General features: G+C 41.1%; 1 protein-coding gene across 1 annotated transcript in view; it reads left to right on the top strand.

Annotated features, from left to right (window-relative positions):
• Positions 1–18,349, top strand: part of ctnnal1 (catenin (cadherin-associated protein), alpha-like 1) — a 53,657-nt gene that overhangs the window by 25,079 nt on the left and 10,229 nt on the right. Inside the window, exons 2-7 of the mRNA XM_005728284.2 lie at positions 5,070–5,259; positions 10,904–11,091; positions 13,392–13,511; positions 14,881–14,970; positions 15,229–15,399; positions 15,966–16,166. Coding sequence (XP_005728341.1) covers positions 5,070–5,259; positions 10,904–11,091; positions 13,392–13,511; positions 14,881–14,970; positions 15,229–15,399; positions 15,966–16,166 — 960 coding nt within the window. The remainder of the gene's footprint in view (positions 1–5,069; positions 5,260–10,903; positions 11,092–13,391; positions 13,512–14,880; positions 14,971–15,228; positions 15,400–15,965; positions 16,167–18,349) is intronic.

Below are 18,349 nucleotides of genomic sequence, written 5' to 3'. Positions count from 1 at the left end.
TAGACGTTCATACATCTAAATGAGAACAGAAAAAAAAACAGGCAGAGAAAAAGAAAAGAATGACTCAGATAATGCCAAACTTTCACCTAGTACTGCCATTCAGTCAGTAGCCACGGGAAGCAGCCGCAAATGTTCCCAGCTTTTGTTACCCTCTGATTTATAGTCAGTCACTGTGTCCTTGAGGTGCTAGTCTAGATTTCCTGCTTACCAGTGGGTGGACTCTGTGTATTGTGTTGCTAAGTGTATGCTGTTATCATTTCTTTTATGACCTTGTAATTGCTATCGTAATTATTCACAAGAGAAGAGAGGTAAATGGTTTGGAATTAACTGGTTGCGAACCAGTGTTACTGTGAGAGGGGAAAACGTGTATACAGAACTCTGTGTGTACTGTACACACTGTATGTAAGAGAGTACCAAGGGTAAATGGACCACTTCAAATAGCAACATGTGCATTGCAGCCTGGCTCCACGCATTCATCAAGTCACATGGAAGATTAAGCTGTTTTTCCCCCACAGCAAAGCCTTCAGTATTCACGTCAGTAAAGCGCAAGGACTCAACTATTACAGGAGGGAGGATGTGCGGTTTTTTAATTTTGTTTTTTTAGGTTGCAGAGGTATTCAGTTATCCCCGTCCATAAACAGATCTGTCAGAGTTTTTGACTTTTTCATCTAGAGCAACGTTTGTGCTCATTCATTGGATTTCATACTATGTAAATCTTCAGTGGGGTTTGGAGGCTTTGGGCCCGATGCTGCTTGGTTCAGTGCTCATTGGCATTCAGACACAGCGTGCGTGCGTGCGTGTGTGTCAGAGGAGTGAAGTGAAGAAGGCTGAAATTGTAAGAGAGTATTCAGGTGTGTAAAATACAGTCAAATCATAACCTTTGACCTCAAAATAGTTTTAATTCTTCAAATCAAGACATCAGAAAGTATTGCTCAGGTCTAGAGGTAATTTCTATAAATGGGCCTAAATATAAAGTCATATGAAGGTGAGATTTGGGATGCAAAAGTATCCACTGGATTTCCAGTAGCTATAAGTTAAAACACCTAAAAAATGCCATTTAGTTTTTTCAAAAACCTGAAACTTTTATCTTTTATTAAAATAAATGTAAAGTGAACATGAACTCTCCTCCCTCTGTGTTTGTGTCAAGTTCCTCTGACACACAAACACAGAGGCCTCTCTTCTGCGATGGCACTGTATCAATATTATGCTTTCTCCACCCTGCTCTGTTCCTGTTTGCACAGCCCAGTAAACGTACCCACCTAGTAATCCCTAATGGAGGAAATCCAACTCTCCCTTTGTGATTCGCTGAGATCTTTTCGTCTCTATTTGTTTCTCAGAGACCCGCCGTGTTAAATTTGTTCGACTCTTTCAACCTCAGCTGCAGCTTTTTTGTTAACACAGGAAGCTGTACTGGAGGTGTCTTTCTGTCTCACTTTTAACCTTCTTTTTGTTTCACTCTGTCTGATTCACACAGTTTCCCTCCGTCACTTTCTCTTCCTCTCCTCTCACTTGAAAGTCTAGCTCCCTCCATTGTGCTCTCGCTGTGATCAGAAGCTTGTTTTTGGATTCGTGCCGTGTGTGTTCACGTCCCTTTCCTTGTACAAGTCTTTTAGGAAAAGCATGCGCACCGTGTTGTGCAGACATGCATGCACCCTGCTGAGTGAAACGCTTCAGTCATCAGAAATGCATTTTACATCACAAAAGCAACAATTAGGTCTGTTGTATAACATGAACTCCACTTAATATTGAACAACAGTCTCTTTATGACGTAGATGTGAATCATGTGTCACAGTGATCTAATATCTTCTGATAGGCTGCATAATGTCCAGCCAGACGGCACTGTTTTTTTTTCCTTAGGAGTATCCCACTCTGTGTGGATGACTCAGTGAAAAACACTAGGCTTGCAGGAAGAGAGCCTCTTGTACTAAGGCAATATATAAAGTGACGAGTGACAGACTAAAAGAAGGGCTTTAAGAGCGCTTCAGGGTCATGATCTTGCTTGAAAACAATAGTGTGTCATCGGATGGAGAATGAGGGGAAAAATTGTGACAAGTGAAAGAGGGGTACGTGTAGAGAAAAACAACAGAATCAAGGCACAGATGATTTATTTCAGCCTTGTAGCTGCCAGTACAGCTTATCATGTGAAACCAATAGTGTATATATATTCAGAGACCACTTTATTAGTACTGGGTTGGACCCTTCAGAACTGCTTTAATTCCTTATTGTATAGCTTCAACAAGGTAGTGGAAGCAGTCCTCAGAGATTTTGGCCCATGTGTATATAGGTGATAGCATCACACAGTTGCTGCAGATTCATCGGTTGCACATCCATGATATGAATCTCCTGTTCCAACAAAATCTCAAAGATGATCTTTTGGATTGAGATGCAGTATTATCCTGCTGGAAGCAACCATCAGAAGGTGGGCACACTGTGATTATAAAGAGACATGTTCAGCACAATACTCAGGTAGGGTCTGATGCCCAAACAATGTTCAGCTGGTTCCAAGGGTGCCAAAGTGTGCCAAGAAAATGTGATCCGCACCATTACGCTTGTATCAGCCTGAACCGTTGATACAAGACAGGATGGATTCATGCTTTCATGTTGTTTATGCCAAAATTCTCACTTTTCCATTTGAATGTTGAGATTCATCAGACCAGACAACATTTTTTCAATCCTCTAATATCCAGTTTTGGGCTGTGTGAATTGTAGTCTCAATCTCCAGCTGCTGTAGCCCATCTGCTTCAAAGTTTGACATGCTGTACATTCAGAGGTCCTCTGCCTTGGTTGTAATGAGTAGTTATTTGAGTCAGTGTTGCTTTCTTACCGTGTCTACCTGCCTAAATACAAGTTGCTGCCTTGAGATTGGCTGATTAGATTTGCATTATTGAGCCAGTGTAGCTAATTAAGTGTCTGGTGAATGTTTACGTCTAAATTTTTGACATTGTCAGAACTGCAAATTTATGTCATCTGCTCTTTCTGTTGATATAAGTTATTATCATTACAATGGAGGGACAACAAACCACCTTTTATACCTTCCAGTATAACTCTGTTGAACAAATTTAGGTGGTGCGTGTTTTGCTTGTATATTGTGGTGCTTAAACGAACTACTCAACTTTGTGGCCTTGTTGGATGTGCTGTTTGGCTCATAAAGCTGGTTGTAGGTTTACAAAGGAGCGCTTCAAGCTGCTGACTGCCCACCCTGCGGTGGGGCAGGTAGAAGAAAATCCTTGCTTAAGATTATGTGGTGGAAATGTAATCGTGATAATTATTATCAAGGTACTTCGTCTTCAAGTAAAATATATTTTTAGTATTTTCTACGAGGAAACAAATGACTTCCAAGTCATCATGAGGGTTTGAGAAACACTAAGTCTGAATGAAATACCGGACATGTTCTACCTCGGCTTCTACCTTTGTGTAACCCACAGAGGACACTAAAATGAAAGGATAACCCCCAAATGTGTTGGAGTGCAAAAGGGTCAAAGTAACACAAATCACTGAACAGTAAACAGCACTCAAAGGGGAAAAAAAGGACACACACACATGCATCCTTGTCCTATTTTTTGTTGTAAGGAAATGATGAGAGGTTGTGTACAGTGTGCACAAACGAAAATAAAACATTAAAATTGTCTTTACAGGCAATTTTCTTGTAGAATTCTTTGTTTTATCTTCCTGGTGCTGAAGTTAATCAAATCTAAATTGACATTGGGTGAATCAGCACCGAAGTGAGCACCAATAAAATCTTAAAATAAGACGGCAAAATAAATTACAAGTTACATGGCAAAATGTTCCACGCAATGTTTCAAAGAGTGTCTCTTCAAGAGAAAGGGCTCCATTGTCCCACTCCATTGAAATGGGCTGCCAAAGCACAGTTTAATCTACACAGATACTTAGGTTTTACAGTAAGGCTGAGTTTTTCTGTATAAGTCTTGCACAGAAATGTATAGTTTCTTTGTCATGCAGATAAATATTTGTAAATTTGTGAAGTACATAAGTATTTTTTTTCAATGGTTTAGGTTATGAACGTTCTAGATATGTGTATTGTGCAGAAAAAGCTGCATGAAACATATTTTAAAATGATTTGCAATGTACACAAAAAAAAGATGAACTGAATGTTGGAAAATCTGAGCAAACATTAAAGAATCCTGCACAGAATGAGATGGCGCTGGTCGTTGACAGTCACGCCGAATGCATTTCACACCTTACATTACAAATGTACGAGTAAGAAAGTAACAGTTTTCCTGATGACACACTTGTGGGTTTTTTTTTATCTTTTTTTTTTAATTTCTTTTTATTAAAAGAAACAGCTTTTCAAGACATCTGATATTTAAATGTGTTACAGTCGTTTAAATCTATCAGGTCACATTTCAAAGGGTCTCATTCAGAATCTTTTGGCAGAGGAAAATCCACAACCTGCTGCGTAACATTCCTGTGTCAGGATGCTGTTTGTTCAGCCATCTGAACTCAGCAGAGGCAGCATAGGTTCTGCAGCCCCTCAAAGACTTTACCACAAAAGCCCCCCCACCCCTACTTGGACCACCTACAGCCATAGACCAATTAAAATCACCACCCGCCATTTCCTGACCCAAATGGTTTGGCACACACACGTGCCCCTCATTCGTAGCCACATACTCAAAGTGATGATGATAGTAACAACTGGAGAGAATAGAAGCGATCAATAAATAATGGATGCTAATTGGTCCAGCTCATTTATTATTAATATTCTCAATTACCACTAAAGGGCCCACCTGACTTGTCTCTGTGCATGCGTTTCTGTGTATAGGTCACAGAAGATGTGCGTAAACATGAGCAAACTGGTGTTTGTAACTGGTCTTCTATCGTACTGGGTGCATGTCCCACAGACACATATGGCAGATACTATATATTGTTTATAGAAGATGGTGTATGCTATAGGATGTACTATATTACAGCCTCAAAAACTGGCCCGTTGTTCAAAGACTCACCCCCTCCTCACTGTTTTTAAACAAAAGTACGAGAATTACAGCCGAATCTGTTTTCTAACAAGGCTGTCCTGCTTTCCTGTTTTTTCCTTTCTCCACTCGTTCCTGCAGATCACCACTCTGATCAACCACAAAGACAAGCCAAAGAAGTCAGAGCGCACCCTGGCAGCTATACACAGGGTGGGCCAGGCGGTGAGTGTAGCAGTGGGGCGTTTTGTAGCAGTCGGGGAGGCCATCGCCGCAGAGAACCAGGAGCTGAAGGATGAGATGGGTCAAGCCTGCTTCGAAGCTCGCAGAGCAGGTGAGCATCTTTGGTTGGGCCTCGTTCTTACTTGACATTTTTACTGAACTGCTGCACATAAACGTAGCACATAGTGGAGTGTTTGTTTTCTAGCTTTCACTCCTTTTTATGTGTTTGATGTATAAAGTAAGTGTTGTTGGGTTGTTGTTTTTTTTTATCGTAAAGGCTTCTTCGTGATGGATCCTTTATTTTCCTGTAGTAAACTTGGTCATTTCTTTATGATGCTCTGTTTTTTTCCACTGAGGGTGTATTGACCTGGTTATCCAATAAGCTGCAGGCTTCTCATCAGTGTTTTGTTAAGACAACCAACGGCAGTTTCATAAAGCATCGAGCATCACCTTCAGGCTTCAGTCTTATCAAATTTTATCAAATTTCGATTAGTCTGAACAGCCTGGCTGTCAAACAGTATTACACCAGAGGACCTCCAGAGTGCTCTAAACACATTGCCGTTATTAGGTTGGAAGTAAAATATGAAAAAGTGCTGCTGCACCCAAGGGTGCTGTGTAGAGTGAGGGAATTAATGTGTGTATGTGGGCTTGGGAAGCACTGCATAATGGATTCTGATAGAAGGAAATAGGAGACTTTATGCAGCAGGCTGTTGGTGAGATTAAAAGGGTTGTAGTTCCCCTAATATTCAGCACCTCAAACAGAAATTGATAGTTTCTTTGTTATGCAGATACATATTTATAACCTGTTTGAAGAACCAATCATATTTTCCCATCGATTTATATTAATTGACCTTTTCTGTGTTGATTTCTCTCCACGGCTGCATCTCTAAAGAGAGATTCTCTACTAACATTTCTACATTTGTAAAGATCTAAGTGTTCTGTAAATATTCTTCCCAAAAGCTATATCGATGTGGATAATCCTGGTGTCCTTGGAAGTTTAATTATTATGGATGAAACATTCTATGTAATGTGTCTTATGTTAAGGCACAGACATACAAACATACATTATATTATATTAAGATTAGTGGTATTAGTAGTAGTAGCAATACTACAGATTATATAATATTGGATACCCTAATGGGATTTTTCTGATAAAGTTATTATGCTGAACATTTCAGGGTTTCAGCCCAAGTTCTAAAACATGCTCATGAGGTCCTGGAGTTGAGTTGAGCATTTAATAGTTGCCCTCTCTCCCGGGATGCAGTGCAAACCATTTCTTCATAACCCTGAGCAGATCGGAGCAGATTTGTTTGGATGTTTTCGGCAAATTTCATATGCATGCTATTTAAACCTGCTTTAACCTCCATCTCATTATTGAGATGCTGGTTGGACACTATAGCACATGGTCAATATTTTGTTACCGCCCCAGCTTGTAATCTCTTTGCCATTTAAAGTATTGGCTTTGAAAAGAGGATCGAAGTTTGCGACCACTCGCAGCCAGGCGCAGCTAGTCTGTTATCAGTCTGGTATCAGTTTGGGTTGTGTTACATGCAGTCGGTTTTCTATAATACAGCAGTTTACGGTGATAAATCAGCACAAACTGTAAGTCTGGTAGCATCTTTTGAAAATCTGTTGCTGTCTACATACACAGAAATTCACATTAATTACTTACATTCAGAGTCCAGTTTGATTCTCATACATCTGAAACAGAAATTCCTCCAGAAATAGTGACATAGTTGCTGACTTACGCAATCTGCAGCTATTGTTTTATGTAGGAATATACCAAGAAAAAGTTGATTTGAGTCTCCTGTAGTAAGGAGACGGGTTGCAGACGAGTCGTGTTCCTCAGCTCAGACTGATTGCAACGTGTTGGCAATTAAATGGCATTTGTTTGTAAACCTTAACCAGTCTGTCTGACAGACAGTTGTTTGAAGACAGGTTACCACCCACCAGGAAACCCCTCATTTTTTTTCTCCATCCATCCGTCCTCTTCTGCTTATGTTTATCAGGGTCGGGGGCTATCCCAGCTATCATAGGGCAAAAGGCAAGGTACACCCTGGACAGGCTGCCAGTCTCATTTTCATTTATTAATTTTTTTCTTCCTGCTCATTGCAAGGCTACGGTCTTTTTATTTCTTTCTTTATGACTAAGCTAGAAATGCATAACATATCTGTTGACACTGAAACCTGTACCTGGGGTTTGATGAGAGATGCTAGGAGGAGGTCAAAAAAGTAGCCACCAGTGTTAAAAGACAAGAAAGAGCGAACTGTTAGCTCTAACTGAAGATGGAAAAGACAAGGTGATGTTTTTGTGAGAGATTTGCTTTTCCCACTGTTTTTAGCACTTCCCTTTGTATTGCCTTTTTAAGATCCTGTCTAAAAATATAGACTCTCTGGCTTCCTGTCAGTCCAAATGTTCTCACAACCCTTAGTTTAGATAGTTGTTATCACTTGCAAGTGTAACTTTTCTTCATCTCTGCCAACTCTTGCAATCTTATCAGACAAAACAAGGACCTCATTTAGCCTTCTACAGAGCAAACCGGAAACAATATCGCAGCGGATAAGAATTTAGCCTCAACACCGTGATAATAGGTTTATGTTGTGGGAACCAGCTTGTGTAGCTTTAATCCTCTCACAGTGCTGATTTGTAAAGACGGCTAAAACTCAAACAAAGAGAGCGCTGGTGGGAGGAGGAGAATAGACTGATGAGAAAGTGTGTGTGTGTGTGTGTGTTTGTGAAGCTGCGTGCGCTGAGGTAAAACCAAGTAAAGTGTATGTGTGCACCTGTGTGTGCGTGTGTGTTGCTTGCCCACTGTGACTAATTTATTCCAGTTCTTGCTTTCCTCTCAGGGAGGTGTTTTCACAGTTTTCCCTCATACTTATACTGACAGTCGGTACAATTGTTCCCTGATTAAAAAAACTTTCCCCCCTTTTTTTTCCTAGTCTCTGACTATTTAAAAAAAAATAATGGAGGCATCTTGAGGGATGATAAAAAAGGTCTTTTCTCTTAGATTTTGTTAAAGTCTCTGGGAGAAAGAAGGGCTAGTTAGTGAAGGATTGACATTTCTCTAATACCTAGCCGCAGGGAGAGTTTAATCAGGCAGGCTTCAGCCTTGTGTGCGCTGTAATGAATGAAATAAAAGCAGGCTGAAAGCACTAGTTTAATTAGATGCTACCCATCATCGGCGCGTCGCAGGGATCCAATGAGGCAGGTCAGTGAAGGCAATCTGTGCTGGATCTCTGTCTCTGTCAGTTTCACTCAGTTTCTTAGTGTCATTCTCACATTTCCCTGATTTCTGCCTTTCCCTTTCTTCCCAAGATGTCAAAGAAGGGTAGCTGGGATCAGGATGAGAATGAATTTGCGTAAAGTAAACTATCAAAATGTTTTATCTAAGTAGCATATGACATATGAATGACACAGAAACACGGCTACAGCAATGTTGGCACCTATACACTCTCTGGCTTCCTGTCAGATGTCAGATTCCAAATGTTCTCACAACCCTTAGTTTAGATAGTTGTTATCACTTGCACTAGCCTGCACTACACACAGTACAACTGAGGTGGTGGGGTACATATTAATTTTGAAAGTTGTTATGTAGTTGAAAGTGGGATTATATAAGATTCTAAGTGTAATGTGCCTGATCCATTGCCATCCATAGAGTCAGGCAATATACCAGCATACAACAGACTACACCGTCTGGTTTTCACTTATCAATAAAGAGTCGATGATTCAGGAAACAAAAGCAGAATTCATTCACACAACTTTTTGTGTTGGGCAAAACTGCTTTGTACATGAACAGATAGATTTGACACGTAAAGGCTCAGTAGGATAGGTTTGATTTCAACTCAAGATTATGAAAATCTGTGCTGGGCACAATTTATATTCTGCTAATGGAGAGGCGAGAGTTGGATCAGGCCTCTGTTATCTACCCTGGTCGTGGTCACAGGGGGGTTGTGCAGCATTCTTTGTGAGGCGGGCCTCAAATGTTTTAACTGGTTAGCAGAGCTGGCACTGAAAAGCAGCCTGTCGGATGCAATCAGTTCCTCACTGCAGCTTCTTTTAAAGGACCAGCCAAACATAATGGACAGCTAAGCTGCAGCACTTGCTAGCGACCTATCCCCTTCCCTTTCCTTTCTGAACTCTGAACTCTTGCTGGGATTTCTTAACTCTGTACATTTTCCTCTTGATAGAGGATATTTTGGTAATGGGTTTTCAGCCTGCTCTGTATAACTCTACATTCTTCCCTTTTGGGGGTAGTTCTAGTGCACAGTCTGTTCCAAAGTGTGCCCATTCGGAACTGGCTGATTGCTTGACCTCTGGTATAGCTGCTCGCAGCTTTCTCATAAGCACAGACCAACCGCCCAGCCGAAGAGAAACACTGCTGTGAGTCCTTTTTGTGTTGTTAGCCATATCTGTCTAAATAGTTGTCTGATCATCTAAAGGAGCCGGCAATGCGGTGTGTGATGCCGGCAATCTTTTAACCATTGTGCAACTGTAATAAAGTTGGGTACAACATCAGGTCCGTTGTATGTGGTCTATAAAGATAATAACACTTACTGAACCATAGGCTGGAATAAAGTTTCTCAGTTGTTTCCTTCATTTATTAGTGACATGAGCAATTATTATTTTCTGGTTGGGGGGTGGGGTGGGGGGTTTGGAGCATTATGTATTAGTATTATCTGAACTAACTACTTTTTTTTTAACTCTTAAAACAAGTCACATTGGAAGCATACCAGTAAGTTGGGGGCTGTGTTGTAATAGCAGACATGCTAATGTGCTAAGTTCCAGTCTGTCCAAGACTTTACTGCCAGAGGTGAAGAGTGACACACTGGAGCAACATAACAGTGTCATAACTAACAGGCCATGATCAATTGACTGGCCATCCGTCCAATTTCTTCCCCCTATCTGGGTCCAGATCTCAGTGACAGAAGGCAACAGAAAAATAGCCCTAGAGGTGTTTCTTCCTGCCACATCCTGCAAATCCTTCTGAGTACTTCCAGGCCAGATGGGATATGTAAACCCTGCAGCATGTTCTGCGCCTGACTCCACAAATAGGATAAGATCCTTTTTGGATAGCCTGACACCAAGTCAGAAAGTGTTCAGGGCCAACCAAGTTTCCATGGCCTCTTCAAAGTGAGCTTTTGGGCCGTGTGACTTGACCTTTCACTGCCTAATCTGATTTTTCAGTTTTTATAAACAGAGTTAAAAAGTCCAAAAAATGTCCCTGCTGGATATAGCCCAACTAGAACTGGACTTCTTACATAACATAAACACATTAAAAGCATTTAAAAAGCATACTTGTACCGAGCACAACTTTTTTTTTTCTTCTTCCCCCCCCCCTGCTTCTCGGCCAATAGATCATTTCAAAATAACCTGTTTTCTCTTTGTTTCCAGCTCACGTATTTGGCGAGGTGTAGAAACAACCCCCCTCTAAAACAGATGGTGGATAGCAAAAAAACCTCTGTTGGTATAATTAAAATATACACAAGCTTATAAAGAACTGATGTCAAAAAAACAAACTATATTTAATTTTCATGTGTGAAGCTGTGTTTGATCTCAGAGATTAAGTTTAGTGAAACTACTTTTATTTTAACATACAATTAGGCTTTTTTTGGATGAGAATAAAAAAGAACACTCATAACCGTTAATATAGCATTCATCTTTATCTGCAGGTGAAGTAATGTCAAACAGTGTATCATCTCAGATGGTTTAAAGTTCTACCATTGTGGCTTGATGACCCACGCTGTCCCTCACAGGTGATGTCATAGCCCAGCTGACAGATGTTGGCTCGGCCTTGCCGTCCCAGTTGGATGGACGTGTCACAGTGTTCAGTGATAGGACAGCGATGGTGAAGGCTGCTCGATTGCTCCTCTCTTCTGTCACCAAAGTCCTGGTGCTGGCCGACCGCATCGTCATCAAACAGATAATCACATCACGCAACAAGGTGAGTCATAACGGACGTGAGCCATAGCCATATAACCACATGAATGGGTTCGCTTGCTTTGTTTATCTTCTACACGTTTTGGTCCACACAGAAATACACACACATGCACGTGCGCACGCGCACACACTAGCAAACTCCATCCTGAGTCCTTTATGTCCTAACAGATAAGCACTGGCTCTCTGAAGAAGTGCTCTGGAGGTAATTGAAGGGAAACAGCACATTTAGCAACCACATAAAAACGCAGAACCAGAGACTGTCTCTCTCTGTCGTACCTGGCTATGCTCTTAGCCAGACAATGTGATACAGATGTAGCTCTGTAGAATGAGTCAAGAATGGAAATGGGCCCTAATCATGACTGGTTAGCCTCGTTTCGACAGACAGTCGACAGCCCCCTGCTCTCCATTATTGGCAAACGCAATTATACCTCTTCCTCCTCTTTACATGGCATGGATAAAAGCTGCTTATGCTCGGTATGCTAGCATGGCCTCATTGGCTAGCATAAATGTAATGCAAATCAATGTAAAAAAGATACTGCTAATACACTTCTATCACATTGAACTGTCAATGCAACAAACGGCAGGATGAAGTTGACAGAAATAAAAGTGTATATTTACTCTAGTATGGCAAATCATGTTTTTAGTCTCCCTACTAATATTCTCATCAACATAGACAGTATAAAAGATGAATGTCGCTGCCATGAATTTTTTTTTTTTACCGTTTTCTGAAGCACAGAGATCATTTTAAATGTTGCCAATTTGGTTTCAAAAACCCGACTGGAAGGAGTGTGAAATAGCTTGCTCATTGGCTAACTGGGAATCACTTGTCAATAGCCAATGAGCTTACCATGGATAATCTTCCGGTATCCACTGACTAAGATTTGAAAATAGACTTAATTTTTTGTTCAATATGACCCAAAATGAGTGACTGGGTCCACAAAGTCACGAGGAACTTGCTAACAGAGGTCATGTCAAGGCATTCTTTCCCTCAAACTTCAATTCAGGTTTCTCGTATGATGTCTTGCACTCATTGCTCAATCGTTGGCCATTGCGTATGATACCACCAGTTGTTATGGGAAACATTTTTATTCTCCAACTGGTAATTATTGGCATTGCTGGCAGTGGATCCTGAAGGTTTGTGGCTATTGCTGGATGAAATTAGTTGAAAAGAAAGTGCTACACCAAAGACATCCTAGTGACTGCTTTGGTTGCTACCAGATTGCCGTGGTTTCCTGTAGTTTTTTCGTGTTTGTCTGCAAGTGGGACACGCATCGGAAATGGAGAGGTTTCATCTTCAAAAATAAAAGTTGCACCTTTTTAACCATGAAGTTTCACTGCAGCTCAGAGGGTAGCTGGACAGTGTTTGTAGAGAAGTCCATTTCTTCCACATCAATATGCTAGCAACCAAAGTTATTTGCTAACTGACTGGGGACTTCTTATTTTTCCTTACAGGCAGGTCCTAGCCAACCTGCATGACTCCGACTTTGGCACTCATTTTCCACACGACTGCCTCAGCAACCATTCACCAACTATTCGGGGAATATTTGTTTTTCCTTCATAACTGGTGTTAATTTTGACAGCTGTTTTTGGTTTTGCTTTAGCTTTAGTCTTTTGACTAAAATTACATTTAGGTTTAGTCATAATTTAAGCCTCCGAATTCTATTTATTTTTAGTTTTGTGTTTTTACCGTGAGAGTTGCTCCACATGGTGGGTGACAAACAAGGAGCTTGGCTCCTTCGCACCCTGTTTGTCAACAGCAGATTAAATGTGTGCGTCTGACCTTACTGCACGAAGGGGATTACATCTGATTAGATCACCTTCAATCCAAACGTAGTTCTGATTGGAAATTGTCTTTTCAGAACATTTTCATCTTGTTTTTATTCATTGATGAAAGTGTCAGGACACTTCAACATTGCGTCTGAGCTCGTGCATTTGTTTTTATTAAGTGATCGTCTTGTTTTTTCATAAAAAGTGGTCGTGGATGAAAATTATTGCTTGACGTAATAAACACTGTTCACAACTGGTGGTTGCCAAATGATTGCAGACCTGCCTCTCGGCCTTTTGACAGAGTCCTTATTTACTTGATCCTAAACTGTCACCCATGATTGTCACGCGTTCAGAGTGTGACATGTGTTTGTAAAACCGGTCACCATTCGGTGGCCTTCAAGTAGAATCCAGGTTTAAAGCACTTCCACAGTGGCTTCATCTTTCTAACCCAAAAGCAACGACCAGGTTTTATAATGCCTATGATACCAAACTATGTGGCCATTTCCAGTGCTACTCTGATGTTCTTCCTGCTTTCAGGTTCTGGTAACGCTCGATCATCTGGAAAGAGTCAGCACCTTCCAGGAATTTGTTCAGATTTTCAGCCAGTTTGGCAACGAGATGGTGGAGTTTGCTCACCTGACGGGAGACAGACAGAATGTGAGTGGCATCTTAAGAAACACAATCTGGTTCTTTTTGCTTGAAGAGGATAAAAATCCTCAGTTTACTTAAAAAAAAAAAAATCCCTCATTAAATGAAAACGCTTGCAAATTTGTATCCGAAGTCTTTTCAATTCTGCAACACTGAAAAACATGTTTGTTTATTCATATCGGCCTAATCTTGCAAACATTGATTTCGTAAACGTGATTTTCTGAATGTGAAAGCAGGCGATGAAATTGCACTTTAAAACCTCATGTACCTACACTGTGAATGTGCCGGCAAACTCAGAACAAATCAATAACACACGTGTCAAATATTTACACTCCCCAGCAAATCAAACAATTACAGAGTAACAAGGCTTCCTCTGGTTTCTTTTGTTTCCATCAAGTTTCTTCATCTCTTTCAGTGTCTATTTATTCTCCCAACCAATGTCTCAATCCATAAAAGAAATGCACTGGTCAGTTATGACTCACATCTCTCAAATACAGTTTGCAACACGAGTCTGAGCTGTGCTTTTAGCAGTCCTTTCTCTTTGCAGTTTATCAGCTATCCAAATTTGCAAGACAAAACTTTTGCTCAAAGCTTCAAAAACAGTCCAACTTCAGGCAGCTAACTTTGTACTGTCAGAGAGTGCTAATCCTATTTTGATCCATACATCCAGCCTCTGCAGCTAAAGCGCTTTGCCTGCAGAAGTTGATGCAAAGTGCAACGGCTGCGATATCTCTACAGGGAGGGGAGGATCGACCATCCCTCTTTCTGAATTTCATCAGGTCTCGTGTTTTGACACACACGTCACGTCTCTCTCCAACGCTCCTCGTTGCTGTTAATGCTCTCTCCCCTCATTTGCCACCCTGTTTTGTGTGTGTGTGTGTGTGAGTGTCAACTCCAGCTCAAACACTCACACGCGCACACATTGCTTTAGAAAATCTACCATCTTCATCTATTGAGACCAGGCGAGCACAGAGGCAAAAATAATGACAGATAATCACACCGTCTTTGTAATCTATGGCGAAGTGCCCAGAAAGGAGTTGATTCAGCTGCCTTTTCCAAATCCAGTATCTACATAATTCAAGCTGCCTATTTCTGAGCGGAGTACACAAAGAAGATGCGGCAGGTCATCCACAGTGTATGTTCTTTTCTATTCCGGTAGCATCTCTTTTTGATAGATGACAGCTCACCTATTAAGTTTCATGTGTGTAACTTGGAAACGGATCTGTGTTTCGTTTGGGCGTCCCTTCACACAGCATGAAAGATTTGTTGAATAGCTTTGATGCTTCATGTCCCTTGCTCACCCTGAGAGTTCTAAGACGCCGTAACTTAAGTAAAGCCACCCAAAGCCATCTGGTGTGTGTGTGCGTTTGCGCTGCAGGACTTGAAGGATGAGAAGAAGAAAGCCCGGATGGCAGCAGCTAGAGCAGTGCTGGAGAAGTGCACCATGATGCTCCTCACAGCCTCCAAGGTAAACCGCCGGCCCACCAACACTGGGCCTCGAGGCAAGGTTTATAAATTCTGTTCGCCTTAAAGATTTAAAGCCTTCTCGGGTTTCTCAAGACTCAAGATTTTTGGCCCACTTTGGCTTTATTATTAACACCAACCAAAGTCACATCATCATAAAAGAAAAATACTATCTGTGGTTGAAAAACATGAAAAATGACAGAAGTTCAGAAGAGCACGACAGGGTGTAGGTTTGACATTTCACATCTTATCCCTACCAAAGACTTGCCTGAGGCACCCAGACTGTGAGTCGGCGCGGATCAACAAAGACGCCGTGTTCCACCGAATGCGCTGTGCCCTGGAGCAGGTCATCGAGATTGTCACTGAAGCACGGAGCTGTGGGGAGAACAGGATCCTTCCTGCCAGCATCTACAATGGCATCAAGGAATTTAAGGTAGGTTTAGAGATTACACTTCGCACGAGTCATGGTGAAGGCTTCAGATTAATGACGCTGACGTGTGTTAGCCCGTGAAGTTAAGTAGTGATCCTCTTTTGTTAATGCAAAGCGCTATTTAAGCGTCACAGCAGTTACTCATCATCCGATTTTTGGAGTGTTGATTTGTGGTCGCACAATTGGCATTTGTTGCATTCACGGTGTTTGCTGTAGCTTCAGATGTGACTCAAACAATCAACACAGAGGAGCAGACCTACTCATTTAGTAATTTGGCTCATACGGTTGAGTGAATCACCAGTAAACCTACCTCATGCTTACTAATCTTCTCTCTCCTCCGTGTGCGCTGATGTGCAGATGAAACAAACGAATACTTGTAAAAACATTTTTAAGGAGGGGTTTTTTCCACTGAGATAAAAGAAAGAGGAAAGTATTTTAATGAAAAGGCCTGAGATGCTTATTGCTTTTAATGATCGTCCCGGCTGCTTTTAATCTCTTCTCATCTACTTTCCAAATGTTCCTTCAATTCACCGCAATTCCCAACTTTCCCCCCACCCTGCCTTCTGCAGTCCGGCGTGGAGTGCCTGCGGGAGAACCTATACTCCTTGTCACCGCAGAGCATGTCCAGCCAGCTGGAGGCTCTGGTCGAGCGGACAGAGGACTTCACTGATTCGGCCTACACCAGTCATGAGCAGCGTCAGGCCATCCTTGGACTGTGCCAGCTGGCGCGCCAGGACACCCAGCAGCTGGTACACGCCTGGGTTGAGGCGGTATGTTGGCACATGCAGACAGGCTTTCACAGATGTACACAGAGACACAGGAATATTCATAAAAAAAGACCATACATTTCTGTATAAAGACTATCCACAAGTTCTTATCAGATTCGATTAGATAAAACTTTATTAATCCCTCGGGTGGGTTCCTCCGGGAAATTCGGTTTCCAATAGCACAGCACCGACAGAAGTTACAGAATGTGAGCAGAAATATACCATATATACACATATAAATACAGAGTATACAAAGGGATAAATAGAATAAGAATCCAAGGGAATTGCACATTTCAAGTATTCTGTAAGAGGCTTCAGGTATTGGTAGGTTAAAAAGATGCAAAGAGTAGGAGCTATAGATGCTGATGTTGAGTTATTGCAAAGAAAATACAATATGTATTTATTCTGATCCTTTTAAGACTGCTGTTTATCATATACAGGACTGCACAGAAGACTTGAGCAGCCCTAATTTCTTTATATTTTGCTAGGAAAATAGGAAATGGGTGCAGTAATTAAAAAAACATCTGCAAACATATATGGAAATGCAGAATATAAGGCGAGAACAATTCTAATAAGCCTGAATATCAATATTTGGCATGACGACTTTTGTTCTGAACTCTCTTAGGCAGCTTTCTTGTAATTTGTTGAAATAGTCTTCGGGAATAGACGTCGAGGCTACTTGAGGAACATTCAAAGCTTTTCTTTGGATGTTGGCTGCCATTAGTTCTGTTCTCTGTCATCATGATCACATCCCAAGATGCTTAAAAAATGTTGCGGTACAGACTCTGGAGAGGTGAATCCATGACTGATAGTGCTGCTTTCTGTGTTTTCCTATCTAAGTATGCTTTTACTGCACCGATGATGTTTTCCAGATGCTATTACATGGTGGATCAAATCAGATTCATTGTAGACAGACGGAGCTTTTGCAGATGGTTGTAGACGATTACTGTTGCACCTTTCTCCTAACTTCAGACCAGTTGCTACTGATTTTCAGTTAAGTTCTTGTGTAATTTGGCAAACCTCAGACCAATTCTGATAAGGCTTTGACCAACAGTGCTGATGAAAAGATCACCTTACCACTAACAGGTTCTGTGTCGGTGGGGTTTTTTTTCCTATTGCTTGACCTGCAGACACTGTTCATCTAATTTTTATTTTTAAAACCCGACACTTCTCCAATCCTCCACACAATTTCCTCTTTTTTTTTTTTTAAAGAGACACTGCACACAATTATGAGAGATGCAGAGTTTTCCGTTAATAGCTCTTTAGGTTGGTCCAGAAATATTTTTTTGGGGAACAAATGATGTGTTTTGGTGACTGGCTTTTACTAACAGTCTCTGATGATGCATTTTAACTTTGATTCTTTGCTAAGTTGTCTGCTAAGCGTAGTTTGATCCCTTTTTATGTTTGAATGATTGATAGGCCTCTTGACTTAACAAACAAAAAAATGGTCAGGCACAAGGACTGGACGGAAAATGAGTTTTAAACAGCCCATGTCAAAAGAAAAACTTCAGAAAGCTTGAAGAACTATTGCTTAATACCATTTTACAAAAGCAGTCTGGCTCCTTGGAGCCAGTACTGTATGAACATTCACTGCATTTGTTTTTAGTCTATTAGTCAGACAAAACAAGCACATTTAAACCACCACAGTGACCTCAGATAAATTCTGAAGTCAAAATGTAATAGATTTGAAAAATTTAAATATTAAGAAATTGTTAAAGAACATAATAGTCAGGCTTTGATAAATGTATCCTCAAGTGGGAACAATCTTGTGCTTATCTCTGCGCAGCATGCAGTGTGGCTGTTTAAACACAGCTCCGCAGACAGAAACTCATACAGGCAGACCCACACACATTAACATTAGGCCCCCCTCCTCCTACAAACTCACTTACTCATTCACCTTGCCTCCTCAGTTTCTTTTCACACATCTCTCCTGGAACAACATAGCATAATAACCCACCTGAATCACTGTTTTTACCGAGGCTCATTGAGCTGTGAAAGAAAATGTTGTGTTCCTCCTCATTCAGCGGTGTCTCCTTGGCCTTCAGAATTGATGGACTTGCGAAACGCAAGTCATTATGTTGCAGTTTCTAGTTGTAAACTTTTTTTTTTCCAGTGTACTCGGAGTACACAGAGATGCTACTGCTGCAAAACTGTACAGTACTGCCTCATCAAGCCTTTGCAGCTGA

The sequence above is a fragment of the Pundamilia nyererei genome, unplaced genomic scaffold (genome assembly GCF_000239375.1).
Source record: "Pundamilia nyererei isolate P.nyererei 1_Seehausen unplaced genomic scaffold, PunNye1.0 scaffold00028, whole genome shotgun sequence".
NCBI classification, from domain to species: Eukaryota; Metazoa; Chordata; class Actinopteri; order Cichliformes; family Cichlidae; genus Pundamilia; species Pundamilia nyererei.
The sequence above is the reverse complement of the archived record's forward strand: the minus strand, read 5'-3'. Positions and strand labels throughout refer to the sequence as shown.